At 34.3% G+C, this 23220-nt stretch overlaps 3 protein-coding genes and 1 pseudogene across 5 annotated transcripts; 2 read left to right on the top strand and 2 right to left on the bottom strand.

Moving 5' to 3' along the window:
• LOC104777438 (probable protein phosphatase 2C 10) lies at window positions 658-2604 on the top strand. 3 transcript variants are annotated; one of them, XM_010501704.2, is made up of 6 exons: window positions 658-843; window positions 939-1014; window positions 1267-1506; window positions 1592-1868; window positions 1979-2133; window positions 2219-2604. In XM_010501704.2, exons 2-6 carry the CDS (start codon window positions 976-978, stop codon window positions 2354-2356), a joined length of 849 nt encoding a protein of 282 aa, XP_010500006.1. In that variant the 5' UTR covers window positions 658-843; window positions 939-975; the 3' UTR covers window positions 2357-2604. The 3 variants fall into 3 exon arrangements, with proteins under 3 accessions (XP_010500006.1, XP_010500008.1, XP_010500007.1); XM_010501706.2 differs by having other exon boundaries at window positions 658-790; XM_010501705.2 differs by having other exon boundaries at window positions 658-784.
• On the bottom strand, window positions 11794-13836 carry LOC104777439 (annotated as a pseudogene).
• LOC104777442 (melanoma-associated antigen 8-like) lies at window positions 13857-15543 on the top strand. The gene is made up of 7 exons (XM_010501708.1): window positions 13857-14025; window positions 14066-14119; window positions 14207-14459; window positions 14557-14709; window positions 14908-15013; window positions 15104-15218; window positions 15307-15543. Exons 2-7 carry the CDS (start codon window positions 14072-14074, stop codon window positions 15343-15345), a joined length of 714 nt encoding a protein of 237 aa, XP_010500010.1. The 5' UTR covers window positions 13857-14025; window positions 14066-14071; the 3' UTR covers window positions 15346-15543.
• LOC104777441 (5'-adenylylsulfate reductase-like 4) lies at window positions 15503-17405 on the bottom strand. The gene is made up of 4 exons (XM_010501707.2): window positions 16878-17405; window positions 16559-16746; window positions 16337-16461; window positions 15503-16157 (listed from the first exon to the last, which is right to left on the bottom strand). The coding sequence occupies exons 1-4, from the start codon at window positions 17076-17078 to the stop codon at window positions 15727-15729; spliced, it is 945 nt and encodes a 314-aa protein (XP_010500009.1). The 5' UTR covers window positions 17079-17405; the 3' UTR covers window positions 15503-15726.

Here is a 23220-nt window from a genome sequence, read left to right on the forward strand (position 1 = left end):
ATATTTTAAAATGGAGGAAAAATTGTATTTATTCTTTTAAGAATAATTTTTTACTATTACTTTTTAAAAATTTCGTTCCTAAGATAAGACAAAATTATGTACTTAACTTTATTTATTTTTCAGGCAAAAAAAATGTGTAAAAAAAATCCCAAAAAATATACCAAGTATTCCCATATCTATTTAAAATACATGATTTTATTTGTGTACTAAAAAAAATACATAAATTATCTTTTAATTTGTTTTAATATTTTAAGTTTGAATCGTATATTTAGATTAGTTTTACAAACCGAGCCAAGGTTTCGGATTAAATGTAAAATTAGTTTTACATAAATATTTGTAAACTTAAAATATTGTAAACAAATATTTATTTTATTTTTCTTTAAATTTGTTTTACATAATTGCAAATTAAGGATTTTTTAGATTCAGAATTTTTTTGAAAGAATCCTAGTCATAATTACAAATATCATCGTTTAAAGAAAAAAAATATATATATATATATATTTTGAAATATTGAAATGGTAAAAATAGAGGAAAAAGCCACAGCGACTCTGCTTTTAAGACACGGCAAAAAGGAGAAAAAAAAAAGTCAACTAACGAAACCCAATAAACAAAGATGGAAAGAGACTATTCTTTTTTTTTTTGTTTAATGGAAAAAAAAACAAAACAAAACAGCAAAAATTGAAGTCTACTTGTCGTCGTCTTCCACTAATTTCCGTAATTTTATCGAAGACTTTTTGAAGCAAGAAGTACATTTGCAGAGTCTGTCAATAACCCTTTCTTCACGGTACTGGTATTACTCCTTTCTTTTATGTTTTTTTGGAATCTGGGTTCTCCGATTTTGAGGTAATCCCTCTTCTTCTTGGGTTTTCATTTTTTTTTTTGGGGTTTTCTTGATTTATGAAAAAAAAAGTTTTTAAGGTGTGTTTTGCTGTTTGCAGGGTCTCTTTGTAATCTTTAAAAATCAGACATCTCCTCATGGCGAAGTTATGTTGCTTCGGTTCTTCAGACTACGATGTATGTAATAAACTCAAATCTTTTCTATTCTCTTTTGGTGTTGTTTTTTATTTCTTCACTATAACAACTACTTATAGAAATAGTATTGACTTGTTTGTTTTTCTTGAGGTATGATGATGGTTTAGGGTAACTTTTAGATAGAAATCGAACCAATTTTTGTGGGGTCAATTGTGAAATTAAGTAGATGTGAAATTTGGTCTTTTGGATGTGAGTTCTTGAATAATATGGGAAGATATGAATTTGGTGGTGTAGCTTGTGGTTGGGAGAGCGTCAACTAGTTCTGGAAAGGGAAGAAACAGCCAAGGAGAGATTAAATTCGGTTACAGCTTAGTGAAGGGAAAAGCTAATCATCCAATGGAGGATTATCATGTGTCCAAATTCATGAAAGTAGATGGTAGCGAGCTCGGTTTGTTTGCAATCTACGACGGTCATTTGGGTGAACGTGTTCCTGCTTATCTACAGAAGCATTTGTTCTCCAATATCCTCAAAGAGGTCTCCAGCAATATATTTTCACTATTCTCTTTTGCTACATCGTTATGGTTGATGAATCTAAACTTTTTTGTAATGATGTGTTCAGGAGCTGTTTAGGTATGATCCTCACAGATCTATAGTTGCTGCCTATGAGAAGACAGACCAAACCATTCTGTCACATACTTCTGACTTAGGCCGTGGTGGCTCAACCGCTGTAACCGCTATTCTAATGAATGGACGACGTTTGTGGGTGGCAAATGTGGGTGATTCCCGGGCGGTTCTATCTCAAGGAGGTCAGGCGATACAGATGACTGTCGATCATGAGCCACATACTGAAAGGTTGAGCATCGAGGATAGGGGAGGCTTTGTATCGAACATGCCAGGTTACCTCTAAGATGAATAATACCAAAACAACATCAAAATCAAGAAAAAAAAGTTCTCCAAAACATCAGACCCCTAAACATGTTTTTTTTTTTTCGTTCTTTTCTTTCAGGAGATGTCCCTCGGGTTAACGGGCAGCTAGCAGTTTCTCGGGCTTTTGGGGACAAAAGCCTCAAAACACATCTACGGTCAGATCCAGACGTTAAAGATTCATCTATAGATGATCACACAGATGTTCTTGTTCTTGCTAGTGACGGTCTATGGAAGGTAAACAATGGTGTTCTTGTGTTGTGAAAGAACACTGGTTGGCGTTTTTGTGATTAAACGGTTTTGAAATGTGTAATGGTGTTAGGTGATGGCTAACCAAGAGGCGGTCGATATCGCGAGAAGAATCAAAGATCCATTGAAAGCAGCGAAAGAACTAACTACCGAAGCGCTGAGAAGAGACAGTAGAGATGATATATCTTGCATCGTCGTCAGATTAAGGTGATGAAAGATCTTTTGATACTCATCAAGAAAAAAGAAAAAAAAAAAAAGGATGGAACCATTAAAAATGGCAGAAACCATATAAAAATAAGTTTGACATTGAAGAGTAGTAGAAGATATTTTTACTTTGTTTTTTTATATTTTTTTTACCTTTGGTGTAAAATGGTTGATTGGTTTTCGCAATGTTTGGTAATTTTATTGGATTGACTTGTGGTTTGTGTAAGTGGGAATGAATCATATGAGATTTGGACATTTGGTGTATAAAAAAAATATTCTATCTAGAAGATTTACTCAAATTTGGTGTGGTTCTTCTAATCTCTCTGTTCTTATACAGTATCCTCATGTAGTCTTTTGTTACAGATTTGTTGGTTTGTTTACATTATTTTTGTTTTTCCTTATTATAGGTGTATTTTAAATATTAAACATTATAAACATGTAATTTCTTATTAGAAACTAGTTAATATGCAAAAACTATTTGTGATTCTTCATTGGTTATTTTTTGAAAAAATTTATTTTTATTAGAAAGTTAAATATTAGAATAACTTCCATGCATTTAGAGCTATATCATACAGCTACAACAATGAAATATGTTCCAAAAAAAATTTCTTCTTTTCAAACATGATATAGTTTGTTCTAATTTTTTTCAAAAATAACCTTTTCCCAATACCACTTTTCAAAAATATCAATTATATCTGATTTTATTGAAAATATCACTAAAATCTGATATTTATCAAATATGTGTGTAAGCTTATAAAAATATATACAAAATACATTTATATGTGTGTAAATTTTAATATATACTTAAAAACCTTATAAATGTTAGATCAAGTTTCCCAATAGTAGTTACTATACAGAAGTACCTTATAAACCTTATAAAACTTTATAAATTTTAAGATTTAATAAGGAATATTTTATATCTACTTTATAAATACCGTATAAATACCTTTAAAAAAATCAAATTTTAAAAAACTTTTTAAACACTTTATAAAACTTGATAAATATTTGGATCTAGTCTCCGTGTAGTAGTTACTATGCAACACTCTCCTTAATTAATCATTGTTACGAACTTGTTACAGCCGCCTGCACACAAAAAAAAAAAACTTGTTATAAGTTATAACATATCAAAATTATCAAAACTAAATCCAGTAACGAATGATATTATTTTGCATAATAAGTTTATATATGTTGATATTTAAGATAATATTTTTCACTGTTTCTAATTAGTTGTCGTTTTAAATTGTCCATACAAATTTTAAAAAAAAGATTATATCCTTGTTGGACTATTAGAATTCCAAAGTATATAATATTTTAATGGTTTAATAAGGGATACAAAAAAAAATCTACTTAAAATGACATTGGCAAACGAGAACCACAACTTAAATAAAACAAAAAATTAATTATAAAATGACAACTATTTTAAAACGGAGAAAGCATGTAATAGTCGTTATTCTTTGTATCATTTAATGGCTAGTCAAACAATCAAAAATAGTTTATTTGCTAGTCAATGTTCAACGGTACTATACACCTTTTATCGAAACAAATTTATTGAATTTAATAACAAGACAATTACAAAATCTTATATAAACATTTTTAGTCAAATTCAAAGTAAAGAGAAACTATATTTTTAGAGATGTTACTACCACTTTACATTTTAGATTTAGCTCTATACTCTATAAATTATGTGATTTATGTTGTAAGAAACTAGTCATCATCAGATTATCGAAGGATCCACATTTCAAATCCACTTGACGCATGCCCATGAATCTTTTTCAATAAATGAGTTACAGGTAATTCATCTACATTATTCTATTCTTGCTTACATTATAGTAGTTTTAAGCTATTTTAGTTAGCGATATATATATATATATATATATATATATAATTTTTTAATTGTGTTTTTCTTTCCCCAATTATAATTTATAAAATATTTAATTTCAAATATAATAAAATATATATATGAATGTATTATCCGACCCTAACCTGAACCCACAGGTTTTGGAAAATAGAACCCAATAGGGTTTTATAGGTAAACATGTACCCAACCAGAACCCGATTTTTAGGATCGTATTCAGGATTGGGTATTCAGGTATGATTTTTATGTCGAGACCTAATCCAAATTGTCACATTCTTGTAGATTTAAACAAAATTCAGATGTAAGTTAAATTATTTAAGTCAAAATTATATTTTTAGCTCCAAGATGAGTTGAAGAAAAACAAACATGAACATTAATTAAGTTGAGAAATACAAAGACAGAATGGTCACATTAATGTTGAAATGATATATACACTAACCTTAGCAAGCTCTCCCATTTCAATATTTCAATAATATATATATATATATATATATATATATATATATATAATAGGATATACACTCACCTTAGCAAGTATTCATATTTTTTAAAAAATTTAATGTTAATTTTATTTTACTTCTTTCGTTTTGTAAAGATAATCAGGAAGTAAAAATACTTTGATTAAAAAAAATGTAGAGTCTTAACTCAAGTCTTTTTATTGTGAGATATAGGAATTATATAAATGAAAATGATCGTAATTACTAAAATGAATGAAAACTTTTTTTTTAAATTAATGTTTGGAAATTTGACCATTGTTAGAAAGTGGCTTAGAGTTTATGTCACATGTGACTGAGGTTTTTTATGTTATAACTGACAAATAAACTTTTTGACTAATTCTTATTTTGGAAATAAACTATATGAGTCAAGATTTTATCATGAATAAATAGATAAATTATTTTTACATATATATATATATATATATCTAAATATTTATTCTTTTGTACAAAATTAATATATAATATATATGTAGAATAGAATTTCTACTGATATTATATTTTTTTTAAACTAATAATTACAAATATTGATAATTATGATAGAACTTTGACTAATAGAGTTTATTCCAAAAACAGGACAATAAGTAGTTAAGAAAACAGTGGATTACACATTTGACTAAGTCTTATAATTAAATATTTTTCAATTATGACCTAAACTCTCTGTCAAATATGACATAAACGCTAAGTCAGTTTACAACAATTTTATGTCATATTTGACTGAGAGTTTATGTTATAATTGAAAAATATTTAATTACAAGAACTTAGTCAAATATGTAATCCACTATTTTCTTGACAACTTATTGTCCTGTTTTTGGAAGAAACTCTATTAGTCAAAATTCTATTATATATATATATATGTAAAAATAATTTATCTATTTATTCATGATAAAAAACTTGACTCAAATAGTTTATTTCAAGATAAAAATTAGTCAAAAAGTTGTAGTTAATTAAGTTAATTACATAGTTGAATCATTTATTGTAATGAAATATTTGTCAGTTATGACATAAAAAAACTCAGTCACATGTGACATAAACTCGAAGCCCTTTCTAACAATGGTCAAATTTTCAAACATTAATTTTAAAAATTACTGACAAGTTTTCTGACTGGCCCATTTTTTTTTATATATCCTAATAACTAGTGATTTCATACTCACAAGCAGCCTAACTCCAATCAATACAACATATAACACAAAACAATTCCAATAAACCAATAACGAAATAAACAAATAACATAATACCAATTCCAGCAACAATCCAAAACATAAATCAAATTCATAGAACCAACAACCTAACATCTGTTCTAGACAACTAAGTTCGAATTTAGCATCCTATCAAAGACACATAGCAAACAACCGATCCTCTAAAACATTCTCATTTTCTAAAACAACCCTTCCCGTTTTTTTTATAATAATAAACATAAGAAATCTCTAGTGGTCACATACCCACTAACAACCTAGCATCAATTAACAAAAGTGAATTGATATATCATGGTTTTTACGGTTTTTAACCATGATATAAGGAGTCTTTTAGAGTCTTTTGATTTGTTTTCTAGGATGTTTTTGAGTCTTTACAGGTTTTCTAGGATTTTAGCATGGATGGAGCAAAGTGGAGCAATTTTTGGATCATTTTGGAGCATTAATCCCGAAGGAACGAACTAGGAGTCAGAACAGAGAGGGAGTGTCGATCGACACTGCTTCAGCATCGATCGATACCGTGTTTTGTCTACGAGAGAAGCCAAATTGGAAGTTTTACAATTTTGCCCGAAGTTTTCCATATTTGCAACACAAGTCCCTGACGTGTTTTAGGACATATAGATAGTGTTTTTAGGTTTTAGAAAACCCTTAAGTTATATTCTAGAAAGTTTTATTTTCTGCAACCCTGTGAGATTTTGAGAGCTTTTGGGAGAGAGATCTGAACTGCTTTGAGAGAAGAATTCTTGAACTCCCTCTTTACTCTTTTAATCTCAAATGCTTATTATTCAGAATTATGTTTTGTTCTTCATTGAATATGTCTGAGTAGTTTGATTGTTAGGTTCAGGGTTTTTTGCACAGAGATTTTATGAATTATTAGATCTGTTTATTTAGGATTCTTTATCTTTCTAGATCTTCATCATAGGTTGTTCTTAATGCTAGATCTTTGATTAGTCATCTAGATTTAAATCTTAGGATTATTGATTGATATGAGAATATAATTGATTTTCCTGAATAAACCTTTTGATGAGCAAAATTACTTCTTGCAAAGAGATTTGATTTAGTAATTTTGTGAACAATCTAAACTTGTTTTTAAAGCTGATTTTTAACCTAGAATTTTACAAAGAGATTTGAATTTTCTGGTTTTAAATTTAGATAATATTTGCAGTGAGAACTGTTTTATTTTACAAAAGAGTTCATAGTTCTAGATCTGATTTTAATTGCTTGAATCCTATTTAATTATTGATTTAATATTTTGTAATTTCTTGAGAAATTCCCTGGACCTAGCTTTTTGATCTTCTGAATTTACAACAGTTTTATTTAATATTTTGCATTGCCTTTTTAATTTAAATCAACTTGTTTAGCTTAATTATAAAACTCTATAATTTATTGTGTAGACTTGAGTCCTTGTGGAATTCGACCCTAAGTATTACAGTGACCTCTTAATTTGAGAGAGTAGCTTTAGGGTTTAATTTGAGCATTAGTGTCTATCGACACTCCTCCTTGGTTTTGATCGACACTCCTCCTTGGTGTCGACTGACACCCACCTGTTGTTGATCGACATCGACTCCGAAGAAACGTTATGCGTGAAGCCGATCGTCGAATCTTTGTTTATAACCATTTCCAATCCGTCCAAAAGTCGCCCAAAGGCCACAGGAACCCATAGAAACCTTATAGCATTCAAAACAAACAAGGAAAACACCCAAAAAATAGCACCAAATAAGCAAAACAAAAGAGAACTCATGCTTAGATAAGCCATGGTCATGCCCTCAACTCTTTTGTAGAAAGATCTGACCCAAAAACGATGAATCCACTCCTTAGAAAGCTTCTCCTTCGTTCATAGCAACAATACTACCTTCAACAGCAACAGATCTCACCAAACAAGCCAAAAATCTCCCCAAAAGCCAGCAAACTTTTAAGCATTCTCTTTTTCTCTCTGGAACAGCGACAAAACAACCAAACCCACGACTTAGGTCAATTTTTTCCTTAAATAATCTGTTTGGAGATTCCACTTATACCAAATCGACCTCACATCAGTAATTTAATTCAACCCGGTTGAACCGAAAATTGCTGGTGTCGATCGACACCCACCCCCAAACCACACTTTTTTGTTCGCGGATGTTACAATTCTCCCCACCAACAAGGATTCGTCCTCGAATCCCGCAGCAGCGTCCATCCGCCAAGGATCTCTGTGCAACTAACATGGCTTGTACGTCCTCCGACCGGACTGGACACCGTCAGCCAAGGTTTCCCGTGCAACCGTCGAAACAGCCTGCACACCTCCGACTGAACCCTTGAGGTCTCCCTCTAGCCAATATTCTCACATCATAGACGTTATTTGCTCACAACTCAGTGCTTTCCCTGTACGCGGTCGCAATCAACGAATCATGCCGGCTCGTTATCAAGCTAACCTCCTTAAGCTACGGTATCCAGGAAGTCACAAACACCCACTCCCCCGCTCTCAGGTCACAACCCTCGAGACATACCGGCTCATTGCTCTTGTGTCGTCACCCTAAAGCGCACTCTTGGATCGTCATCCTAGGCCGTCGAAAAAGTGGTGTTGGAGTTTAGTTCCGGGAAAAATGTTGATCTCAATAATGTACTTCATGTACTCAGAATTAGGAAGAACTTAGTCTCCGGTAGTGTTTTAAATAAGTGTGGTTATAAACAAGTATATGAGTCGGATAAGTATGTTTTATCAAAGGCTGGTGTCTTTGTTGGATTTGGATATTTTTGAGTTCTATTTATATGGGATCTTCTAGCAAAAATGATTCTTCTCTATGGCCTTTAAGATTAGGTCATGTGCACTATAAGAGAATGATTGATATGTTTAAAGAAGAATTAATTCCTAATTTTGATGTGGGATTTAGAGAAGTGTAGTACTTGTATGTTGACTAATATGCTTGAACTATGTAATTTGCATGCTACGCCATCTTTAGGAAACAAAAAGTATTTCATCACTTTCATAGATGATCATACTCGCTTTTGTTATGCTTATCTTTTACATGCTACAAAGATGAAGTCCTAGATAAATTCAAGGTTTATAAAACTAAGGTTGAATTACAACATAGTGACTTAATTAAAAAGTTATGCACCTATAGAGGTGGAGAATATTATGATCATGTGTATTTTTCAGTCTATGAGAATTATACACGAGACTACGGCTCCATATACACCATAAAAAAAATGGTGTATCCGAGAGGAAAAATAGAGTCCTAAAATTTTTTTTTAATTCCAAGTTATCTTACTCAAGATTAAGTGACGGATTTTGGGGTGAAGCCATGTTAACAACTTACTATTTACTAAATAGGGTTCCTAACAAAAGGAACAAAATTACCCCGTCTGAAATTCATTACAAAAAGAAACCAAACTTGAATTACTTTCGAGTTTGGGGTTGTAGGGCGGTTGTTAGACTATCCCAACCAAAGAATAAACTTTGGGAGAAAGAGGTATGAAGTGGACCCGCATCAAGAAGCTTGGACTTAGCTTCATATATGCTCATTAATGGATAATGACACATGGCTTATAATAGTGTCATAAAAACTTAAGAGTAGTGTGGAAATTTGTGTGTATTATCTTCGTTTACCCAAATGAGTTGTAAGGTGTAACATCCGCGAACCATAACTCTGCGTTTTGGGGATGGGTGTCGATGGACACCAAGAGTGGTGTCGGTCGACACCAGTTATTTCTGGTTCGACCAGTTCGACTTAAATTGTCGATTGTGGTTGGTTTGGTTTAGGGAAAACCATAGGACCGAGATATTAAAGTGAGAAAACGACATAGGTCGTGTTTTATTGTTGTCTCGCTGCTGAATCAGAGAGAAAAAGAAGAGAAAAGTTTGTGCTTGAGTTTTTATAAGTTTTGGTGAGATTTCAAGGCTTTCGGGGTGAGATCTTGCTGAGGGAGTGAGGGTTCAAGGCTAGGAACGTGTGGGAGGCTTGATGGGAGTGTGAGATTCATCATTGTTGGTCAGAAACTTCCTGCAAAGAGGTGAGTGCATGACCATGGCTGATCTAAACTTGTAATTCCTTGTTCTTGCTTGTTTGTTGCTGTTTTAGTGTGTTTCTCTGGCTGGGATTGATTCTTAGAGGTTCCTACGAATGTTTACGGATTGGGTTTTGAGTATTGGACGATTTGGTGGAGTTTTGGGAGCGAGATTCGACTCTTGGCTTTGTGCGGATCGCGATTGCAGAGGTAGTGTCGATCGACACCACTTGGTGTCGGTCAACACCAGTGAATCGGTATCGATCGACACTGTGGGGTAGTGTCGGTCGACACCAATGCCAGTGTCAGTCGACACTTGGCTGATGTCGGTCGACACCTCCCTTCCAGCGAAATGATGTTTGCTTTCCTGGTTTGTATGTTTGTTTGTGTTGATTGTTTGGACATTGGGATTACAGTTGCTTGTGTGTATAGCTCAGTATATCAAATACTCATGCATCTCAATTTGTGTCCGTGTTGCAGGTAACGACAAAGTGTGATCGTGGAATCAAGGCAATGAAGGGGAGGATATTCTAGGGACTCGATTGGTTGTTGTCTGGAATTGCTAGGTTGTTAGAGTTGGGTCATTAGAAACATTGCTAGGTTGTTGGTTCTATGATTCCTGTTGTTTGGTTATTGGTTATTGGTTATATTTGAAATATTGGTTATTTATTATTATTGGATATTTATTGGATATTGGTATTTGTTATTCCGCTGTTGATTGTGATTGTGGTTAGGTGGCTAGTGAATATGAGACCACTAGTTGTAGTTTATTTAGTATTATTATTCATTATTTATTTATTTAAAAAAAAAACGGGTCGGGTCGTTTCAGTTTGGTATCAAAGCCCTTACGGTTCTAGGTTTAGGTTCACTAGGTTTCTGTTGTGATGTTTGGGATTGCATGTCTTGATTGATTATGCGAGTTAGTCAATTTTGTGTGGCATGGAGTCCTACAACATCCTCTTCGAGCCTACAATGTGATTCCACGGTGAGGTTATGTTTTTGTGTTATGATAATTGCGTTCTTAGCCTTTTGTTCGTGGTAGTGCAGATGGTTAGAGAGGATGATGTTGCTGGTCGTGGTCGTGGACGCGGACGTGGTCGGGGTAGGGGCAGAGTCCTAGTGGTTAGCGAGACTGCAGACAAGAGTGTGACAGCAGAGGTTGTTGGCGAGTCGCAGAGTGTCTAGCCGAATGGGGCGGTGTTGATGCTCCAGTAGCTGGTGATGTTAGGGCCCCAGGTGTAGGAGTCTCAGTGGGTGGAGTCTCGGGTGTCGACCTTGCGGTTTTGCTGACACAGTTGTTAGTGCGGTTACCGGCTGTGGTACCGGCTCAGGCACCAGTAATGCCGCCAGTGGCGGCGGAGGTGCAACAGCTAGTGGCTGCGGATGTAGGGGTTCATTCTCGTTATGTTAGCATGATGAGAGAGATGGGCCGTATTGGTACCGAGCGATTCTCGGGAGGTACTGATCCTACTGCTGCAGATGCGTGGAGGACAAGTGTGGAACGTAACTTCCATACTCCGAGATGTCCTAAAGAGTTTTGGGTGGACATTAGGGTCCACCATTTGACTGGTGATGCTCAGTTGTGGTGGAGTGTTGTGGCTGCTAGGAGAGTGCAGAGGGAGATGTCCTGGGCTGACTTCGTCTTGGAGTTCAACCGCAAGTATTTCCCTAGAGAGACACTAGATAGGTTGGAGGTGCAGTTCCTTCAGCTAGCTCAGGGGACTCGGTCAGTGCGGGAGCTTGACTTGGAGTTCAGTCGACTTCTGAGGTATGGGGCTGAAAATAAGCTAAAAACATAAATAAATTAAAACCACTAAAACATCTTCAACATAAAATAAATGGATTTTTGGTCTTTTACATATATTGTATCAAGATACATATGTCAAATTACAAAACAAACATAATTACATCCATATACAAATTCATGGACAAATGAACCAATAGCACAAACGAACATCATTTGAATATTGCGTCTAGATATTACGTCTTGATATTGTATCCAGATATTGCGTCTAGTTCACCATACAAACATGGCAGAGTCATGACGTTTCCATATCAACACAATAGGACAACACATAAGTTTTCATATCAATGTTAAAAATAAAAAATAAAACAAAAGTACTAAAAAAAAAAAAGTGATAAATTATAAATGAGATATCCTTCGCCAACTGAAAACCTTGTCGCAAGAAGAAAAGTTTAAGCTTTTCGGTACCAAAGAAGTGTATGTCGTCTAACTTCTCCACTTCATTAGTTCTACAAGAGTCATGATGCTATGCATTAAATTTTATGAAAATAGGTAAAAAAGAAAAAGATATAAGAAAAAGTGTAAAGCTTTTCCTTTAGATTTAGTTTTATAATGTTTACCTCGTCTTGTGGGTTGTGGCCTTCTAGATTGTTCACCTGCAAGACAAAAAAAAAACAAGTATGATAAAGCATTCATTCAATGCAAGTACTATAAAGCTCTAAAGAGATGTTGTGTCTCGTGTGTTGTTTATTATTATTACTTACCTATTTCCTCTAGATCAGAGGTCCATAAAGTGAGGTTATCTCTGAGAAGCTGCATGATAAGTGTGCTGTCCTTGTATGAATCTTCGTTAAGACTGTCGAGCTCGGTGATTGCCTCATCAAACGCCCGCTTCGCCAAATGACATGCTCTAAGCGATTCAAGAAAATTTCAAAACATGTTTAGAACTTAGATATATGTAGTTTTAGCCTATTAAGTTACTGGGATACCGTTCTGGAGAATTCAAGATCTCGTAGTAGAAGACAGAAAAGTTGAGAGCTAAGCCGAGTCTTATTGGATGTGTTGAAGATAACTCCAAGCTAGCCGAAGTCGTCGCAGCCTATATTATAAAAATAAAATATAAAACTTAGCTTTCTTTCCTAGCAATTAAGCTAATTTGATCAAGAGAAAAAGAAATGGTAAACATACTTCATACGCCTTGAGTGATAGCTCGGCATCTTTAAACTAAGCCAAGTATCTGAAATAATCTCCTTTCCTAACAAAAAAATAATAATCCAAAAAACCAATTCAAGCGTATGTCATATATATAATCTCTTGTTGTGAGTTTAATTCAAGAAATAGAGACCGACATCTTGTAGTAGAAAACAGTGGATTCTCCCGAGGTTGCGGTTGGGACAAGATGCTTATCGATGACAGCCAAAATATCGTAACAGATCACGGAGAGTTCATCTTCAACCTTTGTCCTGTAATCCTTAATCCTTTTTGCATTCTGTTCGTTTCCTCTCGATTCTTCTTTCTGCTCAATCGAAGAAAGGATCCTCCAGGACGCTCTCCTAGCACCAATCACATTCTTGTAACCAACAGATAAAAGATTCCTCTCTTCAATTGTGAACTCCACATCAAGAGCTGCAACTTTCTTCATTGCTTCAACCATCTCTGTTTACAACAACAACACATGTTCTAAGAATCGATACCACATCATCATCATAGTTTTACATTTAACCCCGGTAATAATATCGAATAAGATCGGAAACAAATCGATGCTAACAACACTAATAACCTCATTGAGATCTTTTTAAATAAAAATTCCGAAGTAACCGTAATAGAATAACTAATACATGTTCCCACAGAGTAAATGAAACAGAGAGATCTAGGGAACAGAGTTTTTAAGGTTTACTAAAGAAATTTCAAACAAAAGTAAAAAAGAGTTACGGGTCATTGACTTTTTACCATCGTATCGCTCAGCTTGCTCGTCGAGTTTCCCCAAGTACACCTGCTTCTCTCTCTCTTTCTCCATAGCTTCTCTCTAGATCGATCGAACTGAGTCTTCGTTCTGAAACAAAAAAAAAAATGCTGTCACTAGATTAATAAGAAGTTTTTTTTGGCGGTTTGGTTTAAGACAGGAAGAAGAGATTAAAGTCTGTGATAGTGGAAAGCCTCAAATAGTGATAACGACGGATCTCAACCGCTGGATTTAGACCTTTGATGTGCCCCGTGCCTATTTGTGTTTTTCATGAACGCCCACTCTAAAAAGTTAAACCCTCTCCCTGAATCAGAGTGTCTTTGTTTTATTTATCTCCCGCCAATTAATAATAATTAATACCATAAATTAGGGTTTCACGAACCTTTTAATCGTCCTCCTCCGCTCTGTATCTCTCTTCCCAAATTCGTCCAGGTGAATCTCTTCGATTCATCTGTTTAATTTTACGCCTAATTTGGTTGATTCGGTTTCGGAATGGCCGATGAAGAAGATGCTCTCTCTCAATTCAACATATCGAAAGAGGTAAAACAGATTCTTCAAATTTGGGAATTTTTTCGCTTTCGATTTTGCTTCAACAAATTAAGGATTTTTGATTGAAATTTTGAAAAGGAAACGGATAAGCTAGTATCAGAGGTGATAAGATTCATACTGTTCAAGTCACACCAAACCTCAGGTTGTCCAATTAAAAGAGAAGATTTGACTCAGATTGTTACTAAGAACTATCGCCAGCGTAATCTCGCCACACATGTCATCAACGAAGCCAAGAACAAGCTCTCTAATGTCTTTGGTTACGATTTGAAAGAGCTTCAACGCTCTCGTGCTTCTTCTAATGCTCAAACTAGGCTTCCTCCTCAGTCACAGAGTAAGATGATGATTATGATGATGATGAACCCGCCTTTGATTTAGATTTGGATTAGCTTAAAAAAATGTTTTTGATTTTTTTTTTTCGATCAATACAGGTTCTGTTGACTCTAAATCGTATGTGCTTGTTAGTCAATTGCCGATTGAAACGTTTAGGAAGTACGTTGTGGATGAAACCACGAGTCCTATGACTGGCTTCACCTTTGCTGTTCTTGCCATTGTGCAACTTGCAGGTGGTAAAATCCCTGAAGGTATGTGTTCTATGTACCGTTATTACAATTCTAAGGATCATAGTTAGTGAGCAAATTTGTTTAAGAGCCTACATCTCTATGTTTGAATTAGTTTTTTAGTATCAAAATCAAGAGTATATGTATGACAAGACGATGATTTAAGAATTTTATTCGTTGGTGTCTTTCCACTTACCTTTACGCTTTTCTCAACATTTTTAGAAACCCTTTGGCATCATTTGAAGCGAATGGGACTGCATGAAGGTGATGAGCATAATCCTGTGTTTGGAAACAATAAGCAGAACCTGGAAACGTTAGTCCAACAAAGGTTAGACCTTAGGCATACGTGTTTTAAACTCGGAAAGGAATAATGACTGATGCCAAGATCTTTGTAAAATGCTTTTTTTTTTATGGACAGGTTCTTGCAGAAGGAGAAAGTAAGTGGCCCAGAGGGTACTAGTCTGTTTTACGATCTTGCTGAGAGAGCTTTGGATCCGCAAGTTAGTGAAAAATTAAAAGATTACATTTCACAGGTACTGCATGAAGAACATACAGCTTTGTGGATTTTTGTACATCTTATTTAAGTTTTTGACTTTTAAGTTTGGTTTATGTGAAATGCAGATCCTGAAGAATGATGTAGCAGTTGTAGACCTCGATTAGTGGAAGATTTAGCCTTCGGAGACTAACCAAACAGATTGGTGCAAGTCTTTTTTTAACTTATGTACTTATTTAAGATTGCCTTTGATGATTCAATGTATGTGAAGCTACTTGAGGAAACAAGTTTTGGCAAAGATCAGTTCTGATGTAATATTGACAAAAAAATATGAATTGACTTTATAATCTTGCCATCTGATGACATATACACTTCTACTACAAAATGTTCAGCTATGAATTAAGCCCTCTCCAAAGTTGTTGGTCTAGAGGAACTGCTGATTATACAGGAAAGAGGTAAAACTTTTCCTGAAAAGCTGTAACATATGGCTGATACAGCCAAAAACATTTTAGCTGACCATGTTTGGTATATTATAGAATTTTTCGAAGTCACTGAGAAGCTGAACTTCCTCTGTTTGATGAGCTTGAATCCCCAATTGAGACAGTGGCCAGAGACTTGGAGGCCCATGCTCTGGCGTTCATGGCTCCTCCCTGCAGATTGCTCCTCCTGTGCATGCATAATTGTACAGCTCGGCTCAGAAACCCAACGGTATGTTCTAGCAGGCTTTCCAGTCTCATGTTCTGAGCAATCCGTCTCCAAGTGAATTTCATAAACACAACGAGTGTAGGGTACATCAAGTGGAGCAATCTCAACAGGACAAATACAATGGCAAGAGCCAGATAGGTCTCTTGTCGAAGCATATTCTCAGGTGATCTTGCCCATGTAAAGGGGCAGTTTTCTGGCTCAGTGTTGTTTTCGTTCTCGAGATGAGGAACTAATACGCTTCTCTCAAGAGAAGTTTTATCCAGCGTTTCGATGCCTACAATCTCATAACATTCCTTGTTAGTTCCACTGGTTGAGCAGTTCAAAAAGATCATAAACAACTAATACAGAACCAACTCCTATGTATCTACTATCCACATCAAGGTAAACACAGAAGAGAGAGAGACTACAAATACGAAAAGCTACCAGAACATCTCTAAGCACAAAACACCTTACCGGTAACATCACTATAGAAAGCAACAAGAGAATCAAGCATTCTGGTTCCTCGATACCGTGCCCGCATAGTCGAATTCAAAAGTAAAAGCGTAGGAAACCCATGAACTCCATACTTGGAAAGGGTGCTGCACCAACAACAAGTGATCAAAAAGCTCATTATTTACAAGAACTCGTTTCAAGGGCTAGCTTAAAGATTGCCACTCTTACAAATTATCAACTCACCTCGGCTTAACGGAGGATTCCTTAATCGCAAAATGAGGAATAGAGGAGTAGAGAGAAGAGATAACATCGAAGCTCGGTCTAAATGACCTTGAGAAAGGACACCACGACGCATAGAAAAGCAAAGCCACATAGTCACACTTGTTCTTATGGATCATATCGAAAGCTATTTGCAACCAACGCTCATCACCCTTCACAAATAAACAACACCCACAAGCAAAAGTATCCAAATTTTAAAACAAAAAAAAAAAGACAGATTCTTTCGATATCGAATCGATTCCAAATCAAAGCAGAAACCCTAGAAACTCTAATTTCAAATTACCTCGGTGACGACAACAAAATGAGGACGGTGGGCTGATTCAACACCAGAAACAGGACAAGTCTGATCTCGAAACCCAAAGATGTAATCTTTAGCAAACCTCGTAGCACAAAACGGAACCCTAACGGTGAAATCGTCGACGGCGGCGAACGTTAGATTCGAAAACATCATGCCCAATAGCAACAACAAGATCCCCTTCTCCATTAAACAATACCCAGAAGCTCTCTCTCTCTCTCTCTTCTCTCCCCCAACAGAAGAAATTCACAGAACCCAGAATTAGAAATGGTGCAGATTTGTTGGTTGTTGTTGTTGCCGACAAATTAGAAACAGGTTGATGATATATACCTCTGGGGATTGAGGAAGAGATTTGTATGCAACGTTAATGAATTTGTGATTAGGGGGAGGAGATAATGAAGGATATCAATGGGAAGATGAGGAGGGAGAAGAAGAAGAAGCGGTTGTGGTTGCTGCTGGTCACTCTGCTCTTAGGAACAAAGCCAAAGCTTTTTTCTTCTTTTTTTTTTTTTTTCTTACAAAATTGTCAATGATAAAAAATTAGAGAAAGAAAAAAAAAAAATAAACCGGATTTTTTCTTATTCTTATGTAAGCCGGATTATGATCTCGATTTCGCCACGTCAACAATTGAGGAGACTCTCTTGATCCAATGGCTAGGAATGAAGGTTGAGTTGTTATTGGGAGCCTCTTTTTTTCGGTAGAGACTCTCTTGGAAGCCAAAACATACGAGTTAAACTCAAACTCAAACTCACAAATTGAATACCAGGTGGACTGTTTTTTTTTAATTAACTGGTTCACCCCTCAAATTAAATTTTACTTAAACCTATACTACATCATAAAGTACAAACTTCACATTAAATTAAGAAAAAAAAAATAAGAAGAAGATATCAACAACGTAAGTGTAGCGCGGGTAATCACGTGATCAGTGCAATAAAACCGCAAGACACATACACTAATCTCGTATTGTATTTGATTTGACAAAATACTCAAAACAGAATTCTGTAAATGTGAATTCGACCGAAACAATTTTAGCTGACTATAAATAATATTAATTAAAATTTTGACCACCAATTTTGGTCTGGTCCAAGTGGTTGGAGTCTAACGCTTTAGATACCAAAATTAACTCGGGACCAGGTTTCGAAGCTTGGTACCTACCTATCTCTCTCTCTCTCTCCATCACTCTCTAGCCAGCCATTTCCATGGGAAATCTTGGTGTGTGTGTGTGCGTGTGTGGTAATCTTAGGGAAATGAGGTAATATATATATTATTTTTTTTGTCATCTAGTTTTTCATTTCATAATTGAAAGGATTACAATAAGTAACTTTGTAAACTGATCAAAAGTTATTAAGGTAAAAGTGATTTAACAAAATCAACTTGAACCTCCAAAAAAATTGCTCTAAAAGCTGTAATCACTAAAGAGAGAAAGAAACTAAGGTTTAAAAAGAGGAAGAGATTCTCTCATCTTCATGTAGCCAAAAAGGGAGACCAATGGCTACATATGAATGCATTAAAGCATAATCAGAGACACTTTGAGCTATGAGAGAAGCACATTTATTTGAACCAGGTTTCTCTAGAAGGACTCTCCAATCTTGTATTCTAGCCAACAACAAAAGCATCTCTGATTATTGATATGCAAAAATGGCCATGCTTTTGGTCTTAAGATTCCTCCTATAAGTTCATGAGATTCTGAAGCAAAGATGATTTTTGAAAATTTGTGACTTAGCATGCTTTCAACTGCCCAGATGAAAACTTGAAAGGCTGCATCCACCGAATTTAGGTTGCATCCAAAAGCTTTTCTACTGTGTAGTAGAACTACTCCAAGTTCATCACGAAGTACCCATGCCCCTCATGCGTGAGAGGCTTTGTTTTTATTCCTGGAGACCCCAATGTTGCACTTTAACCAACCCGAAGGTGGGGATTTCCAGTTTGCAACAACTCGTTTTTCCTCTGTTACTTCATCCAGCTCCTTTTCGTCATCTACCTGTTGAGACAAACACCAAAAATCTGCATCTTCTCTGATTTTTGTGACTGTATCAAGAGGATCAAAGGATTTTGCATTCTAAGACCTGCATCTCACAGCTTCATCTCATAGCTTGACTCTCCAACATTTGCATTTGTAGCCTGAAAATGAAACAAGCATTGATCAAGATTGAACCGATTCAAGAAACATAAACAAATATATGTCAAAGCTGCTATTAAGGCAAAAGAGATCACAAATACATTGCATTGTTCATTAATGACTGATATATTTATTCTAATTTACTTAATTCCAAAACAAACTAAGGCCTTGAATGGTGACGATGATAGTAATTTTGCAATAATGTGTTTCTAAATGCAATAAACGTATGTTTTTTCTGCATCATTGTATTTTTTATCTTTTAATAAAATTTATAATCATTGTTTTATTATTTAAAAAATAATTATTATACATAAAAACCAAAACCTAATCAAGTTATCATTCAAGATTTTACAAAAACTAAAATCTACACCAAAAACAAAAACTAAAAATATCAAAATCCAAAATCCAAAAGCTAAAAACCAATATCTAAAAAGCAGTTAGAAACTAGAGTAAATAAAATAGAGTCTAATAGAGTAAATAAAATATATAACTTTTAAATACATTGGAGGACCATAAGGTAAAATAAACTATATTTAGTTTATATCATTATTAATTTATGATATTATTAGAACCCTATTTTTACATAGCATTTTTAAAAAAAAATATTATCTTATTATTTTATTAAATCATGTTATTTTTTACACGGTCATAACTTGGAACCAAAAAAATTATTAATTTATAGTGAGTACTAATTTAAAAAAAAATATATAATACATATTTTGATTAAGGCTAAAGGTTTGTAGAAATGGTAAAACAGAGATTAAATTTTTTCATTCCCATTTTGGCAATCACCACAACGAAACCGTGATTCAGCAGTTTCGGACCTTCAACCTAAGAACAAATTTTAACCAAAAACCCTTAATTTATAACAAATAAAAAACATATTACTTCTTTCATACTTAATAACTTAACTAGTGGGGGATGATAAAAGTGACTTAACGATAATGGCAGGAGGAATACAGACGAAACAGTGATGATGGAGATGTAAGCATAGACATTTGTACTGTCCATATTAGTATGAAAATAAAAACACAAAAATACAAACTTGACGTGGATTAGTAACATAAGTAAGAAGAAGAATCAAGAACCATGGCTTTTCTTTTGAGAAGATGCTTCAGAAGTGAAAGAAATTTTTGATATCATTGCACTGATGAAACCGAGCCAGTTGAATGACAGCTCGGTTAATGAAGCCGTTGCAAGTTGCAACACTTGCAAAAGTATTAAGGTTACTCCAAGATACTTTATCGAGTCTTTGTTTCTTAATTCATATTCTGATAAGGGTCCCAGTCAAACCAAAGATAAAAACACACAACACAAGTTTCTTAGGCAAATTTCTCTGTCTTTTCTTTTTGGCTTTTCTCATTTATATAGAAACAAATAACAAATGGAACCAATCCTGATTCCAACATAGCAGGGAAAATGGGAAAGTGATAAAGTGGGTTCCTCACAACAAGGAAGACCACGTCACAATTATTTGCAGAAAACATTTAAAATAAATAAACCAATTGGTTAAGCCAATTACTCTTGGTACTCCATTTCTAATTCTTCATATGGTTTGATCGTCGGTTAAGCACTTGACCATTTGTTGACCCATCATATTCTTTACGTTTAATTCATCCCTGCACATTTACATATTGGGACGAATCTATATGAAAAGTCAACGAACGTACCTCTTGACTAGCCGGCTTGGCCAATTCGCTTGTAGGATGTTGTGGACCGAATTAGATCAACAACATGTTTTAAAATTAAAATTAAACCAGACTTAAAGTCTAAGAAAATGGACAGAATGAAAACTAAAATAAGCCAATTTCAATCAAAATGATCGAAACAAAAACGACTACAATTGGACGCTAGCTTGCACGTACATTAACTGTAGTTTTACAAAGCACACGAACTTGAATCGAGCCATAAAAAAATATCTCATTTATTTCAAATGCGGTTATAATCAGTGTCTCGTTGACTCAACTACTTTACCAGAGCCCTCCTCGGTCCTCAGTCCTCAGTCCTCAGTCCTCACTATTTGTGCAAGGGTCTAAAGAAACTAGAGATTTGAGTCAGTTTAGTTTGAAATATCCTAATACAACTTGGTTAACTTGGTCAAGGTCCATTGACTTTACATATTTTGAAATTTTGACAGTCCATATACTTGATTTTGATAACTTGGAAAGTACTCAATTTATTAAATATTTAGGACTTGAATATACTGATTATCATATCCATTGACTCGGTTAATTCTGCATAAATTTGAATCTACACTATAACCTCTATAATCAACTATTATAAAATCAGAGGTTGAACCTACATAATAACTTGTACTCGATTAACTTGAAAATTCCATCAACTCTACAAATTTGGTAACTCCATACAATGATGATAAATACTCTAAAATAACACTAAAAAGGTTTTATAATGATTAATGATATTCCATAGGACTTGACTTTGCTAATTTTTTGTAAACTAGATAGGAGACTCGCGCGTCGCGCGGGATGTTTGTGTTGTAAATTTTTTTATGGTTATCTATTTATTGTTGATTTTTTGTGATTTTTTTCGTATTAGTTTGGCTTTTTTGTTGTTTTCTCTTCTTCTAATCTTATATTTTGTTATTCATTTGTGTGGCATTGTATCATATGTCAAGAAATGTTTTTGATTTAGTTTGGAATAATTATATGCTTAAACTTAAACGAAATTGTGAGCAGTGTTATAAATACGATAAACCTTTTGTTTAGTTTTTTTGTTTTTGTTACGTGTACTCATTTTTTATATTTTTCCTTATTTAATTTTTTTACTGTCATACATTTAAAATTTTTGAAATAAATTCATTTTTTTGGGGTTACTAATAAGTTTGGGCCTTGCTGTACATGTTAGGATTGTTTCTACTGAATTATAGTTTAGTTTCATTGAGTTTTTGTTTTTTTATAAGATAGTTTATTGATTTTCTGTTAAAATGTTTTACAATTGAACATAGCACATGAATCAAACCATATAGTGTGTGCCAATTTTGTTTTTATTTATTTTAGGAAGCGATTCATATATTTTTTTTTTAATGTTTTAATGTTTTTATTTTAATCGTTGGAAGCCTTTTTTTTTGTTTACTTTGCATAAACATAATCATACTAATTGGTATACAATCTTCACACTAATATAATTTAAGTATTTGAATTTATTAATTTTTATGTTATTATTCTTTAAAAAATAGATTTAAATTGAGAGGATTATTTTTTGTTGTTTTTTTTCTTTTTCAAGGAATATTATTTAAAATGGGATTACATTCTTACGAATATCAAAACGAACTGGCCTTACAAATAAGAAACCATGTCTGATCATATAGTATGTGTTATATACGCTAATCTTTAGGGTTCGTGTATCTCTAGTGAATAATATTGACTAAAAAGAAGATTGAAATGTTATGTTACATTTGTTAATCGAGTTTTTTTATTTGGTGCAACCTTCGTCACCCGTTCATGGGTGTATGACATAAACATTAACTTTGTATATATATATTTTTTTTTGGGGCTCAACAACTTCATATTATTAACCAACAAAGATACCAAATTTTTACAACTGGTCTGCAATCACATGAGAATTAATCCAGTTAGGCATAATAGAATAAAGCTTAGGAACTGGAACATAATTCGTAAAAGAATGGGCTTTATTAGCAATTCTATCAGCCACCATGTTCCCCTTCATGACAGTGAAAACTACTTTTGATTCCTCGAAATGCTGGAGTAGGTGTCGGATATCTTAAATAATTGGGTCACTTTGAGGTACATTTGTTCCTTGATTGATGATAGACACCAGATGTTGCGAGTCTGATTCAAAGATTACTTTTCTGTAGTTGAATGAGACATACAGAGGACTGCCCACCTGAGAGCTTCAAGCTCTGTCTCCTCTGTCTCCAATACTGATTTGGTTCTGGGTATGGCACGAGCACCCATCCATAACGACTTTGCCTCTGAGTTCCTTAGCACCCAGCCTATACCGCAGTTCACTCTCAGCGTTCCATGCTCCATCACTATTACACTTAACCAATTGATTTAGAGGTTTTTGCCAGCCTCCTCTACCCGTAGTTGGTATTATCCCTGACGCATGTGCAGTGGGTTGAGATTCCTTGCTGACCTTCCATTCTCTTTCATCTTCTTCCGCTCTCCGGACTAAATCTTGAGCATTATGGTCCTTCCCCTAAAAAGCAAGATCATTTCTACTTTTCCAAAG

Source organism: Camelina sativa, chromosome 3 (genome assembly GCF_000633955.1).
Source record: "Camelina sativa cultivar DH55 chromosome 3, Cs, whole genome shotgun sequence".
Lineage (NCBI taxonomy): Eukaryota > Viridiplantae > Streptophyta > Magnoliopsida > Brassicales > Brassicaceae > Camelina > Camelina sativa.

Coding starts and splice junctions, on each gene's coding strand:
- LOC104777438 (XM_010501704.2), top strand. CDS start 976: ATGGCGAAGTTATGTTGCTTCGGTTCTTCAGACTACGAT. Junction 1,015..1,266: donor TCGGTTCTTCAGACTACGAT/GTATGTAATAAA, acceptor TTGGTGGTGTAG/CTTGTGGTTGGGAGAGCGTC. Junction 1,869..1,978: donor CTTTGTATCGAACATGCCAG/GTTACCTCTAAG, acceptor CTTTTCTTTCAG/GAGATGTCCCTCGGGTTAAC.
- LOC104777441 (XM_010501707.2), bottom strand. CDS start 17,078: ATGGAGAAGGGGATCTTGTTGTTGCTATTGGGCATGATGTTTTCGAAT. Junction 16,747..16,877: donor ATTTTGTTGTCGTCACCGAG/GTAATTTGAAAT, acceptor TTATTTGTGAAG/GGTGATGAGCGTTGGTTGCA. Junction 16,462..16,558: donor GAATCCTCCGTTAAGCCGAG/GTGAGTTGATAA, acceptor TTGTTGGTGCAG/CACCCTTTCCAAGTATGGAG.
- LOC104777442 (XM_010501708.1), top strand. CDS start 14,072: ATGGCCGATGAAGAAGATGCTCTCTCTCAATTCAACATATCGAAAGAG. Junction 14,460..14,556: donor GCTTCCTCCTCAGTCACAGA/GTAAGATGATGA, acceptor CGATCAATACAG/GTTCTGTTGACTCTAAATCG. Junction 15,014..15,103: donor GAAACGTTAGTCCAACAAAG/GTTAGACCTTAG, acceptor TTTTATGGACAG/GTTCTTGCAGAAGGAGAAAG.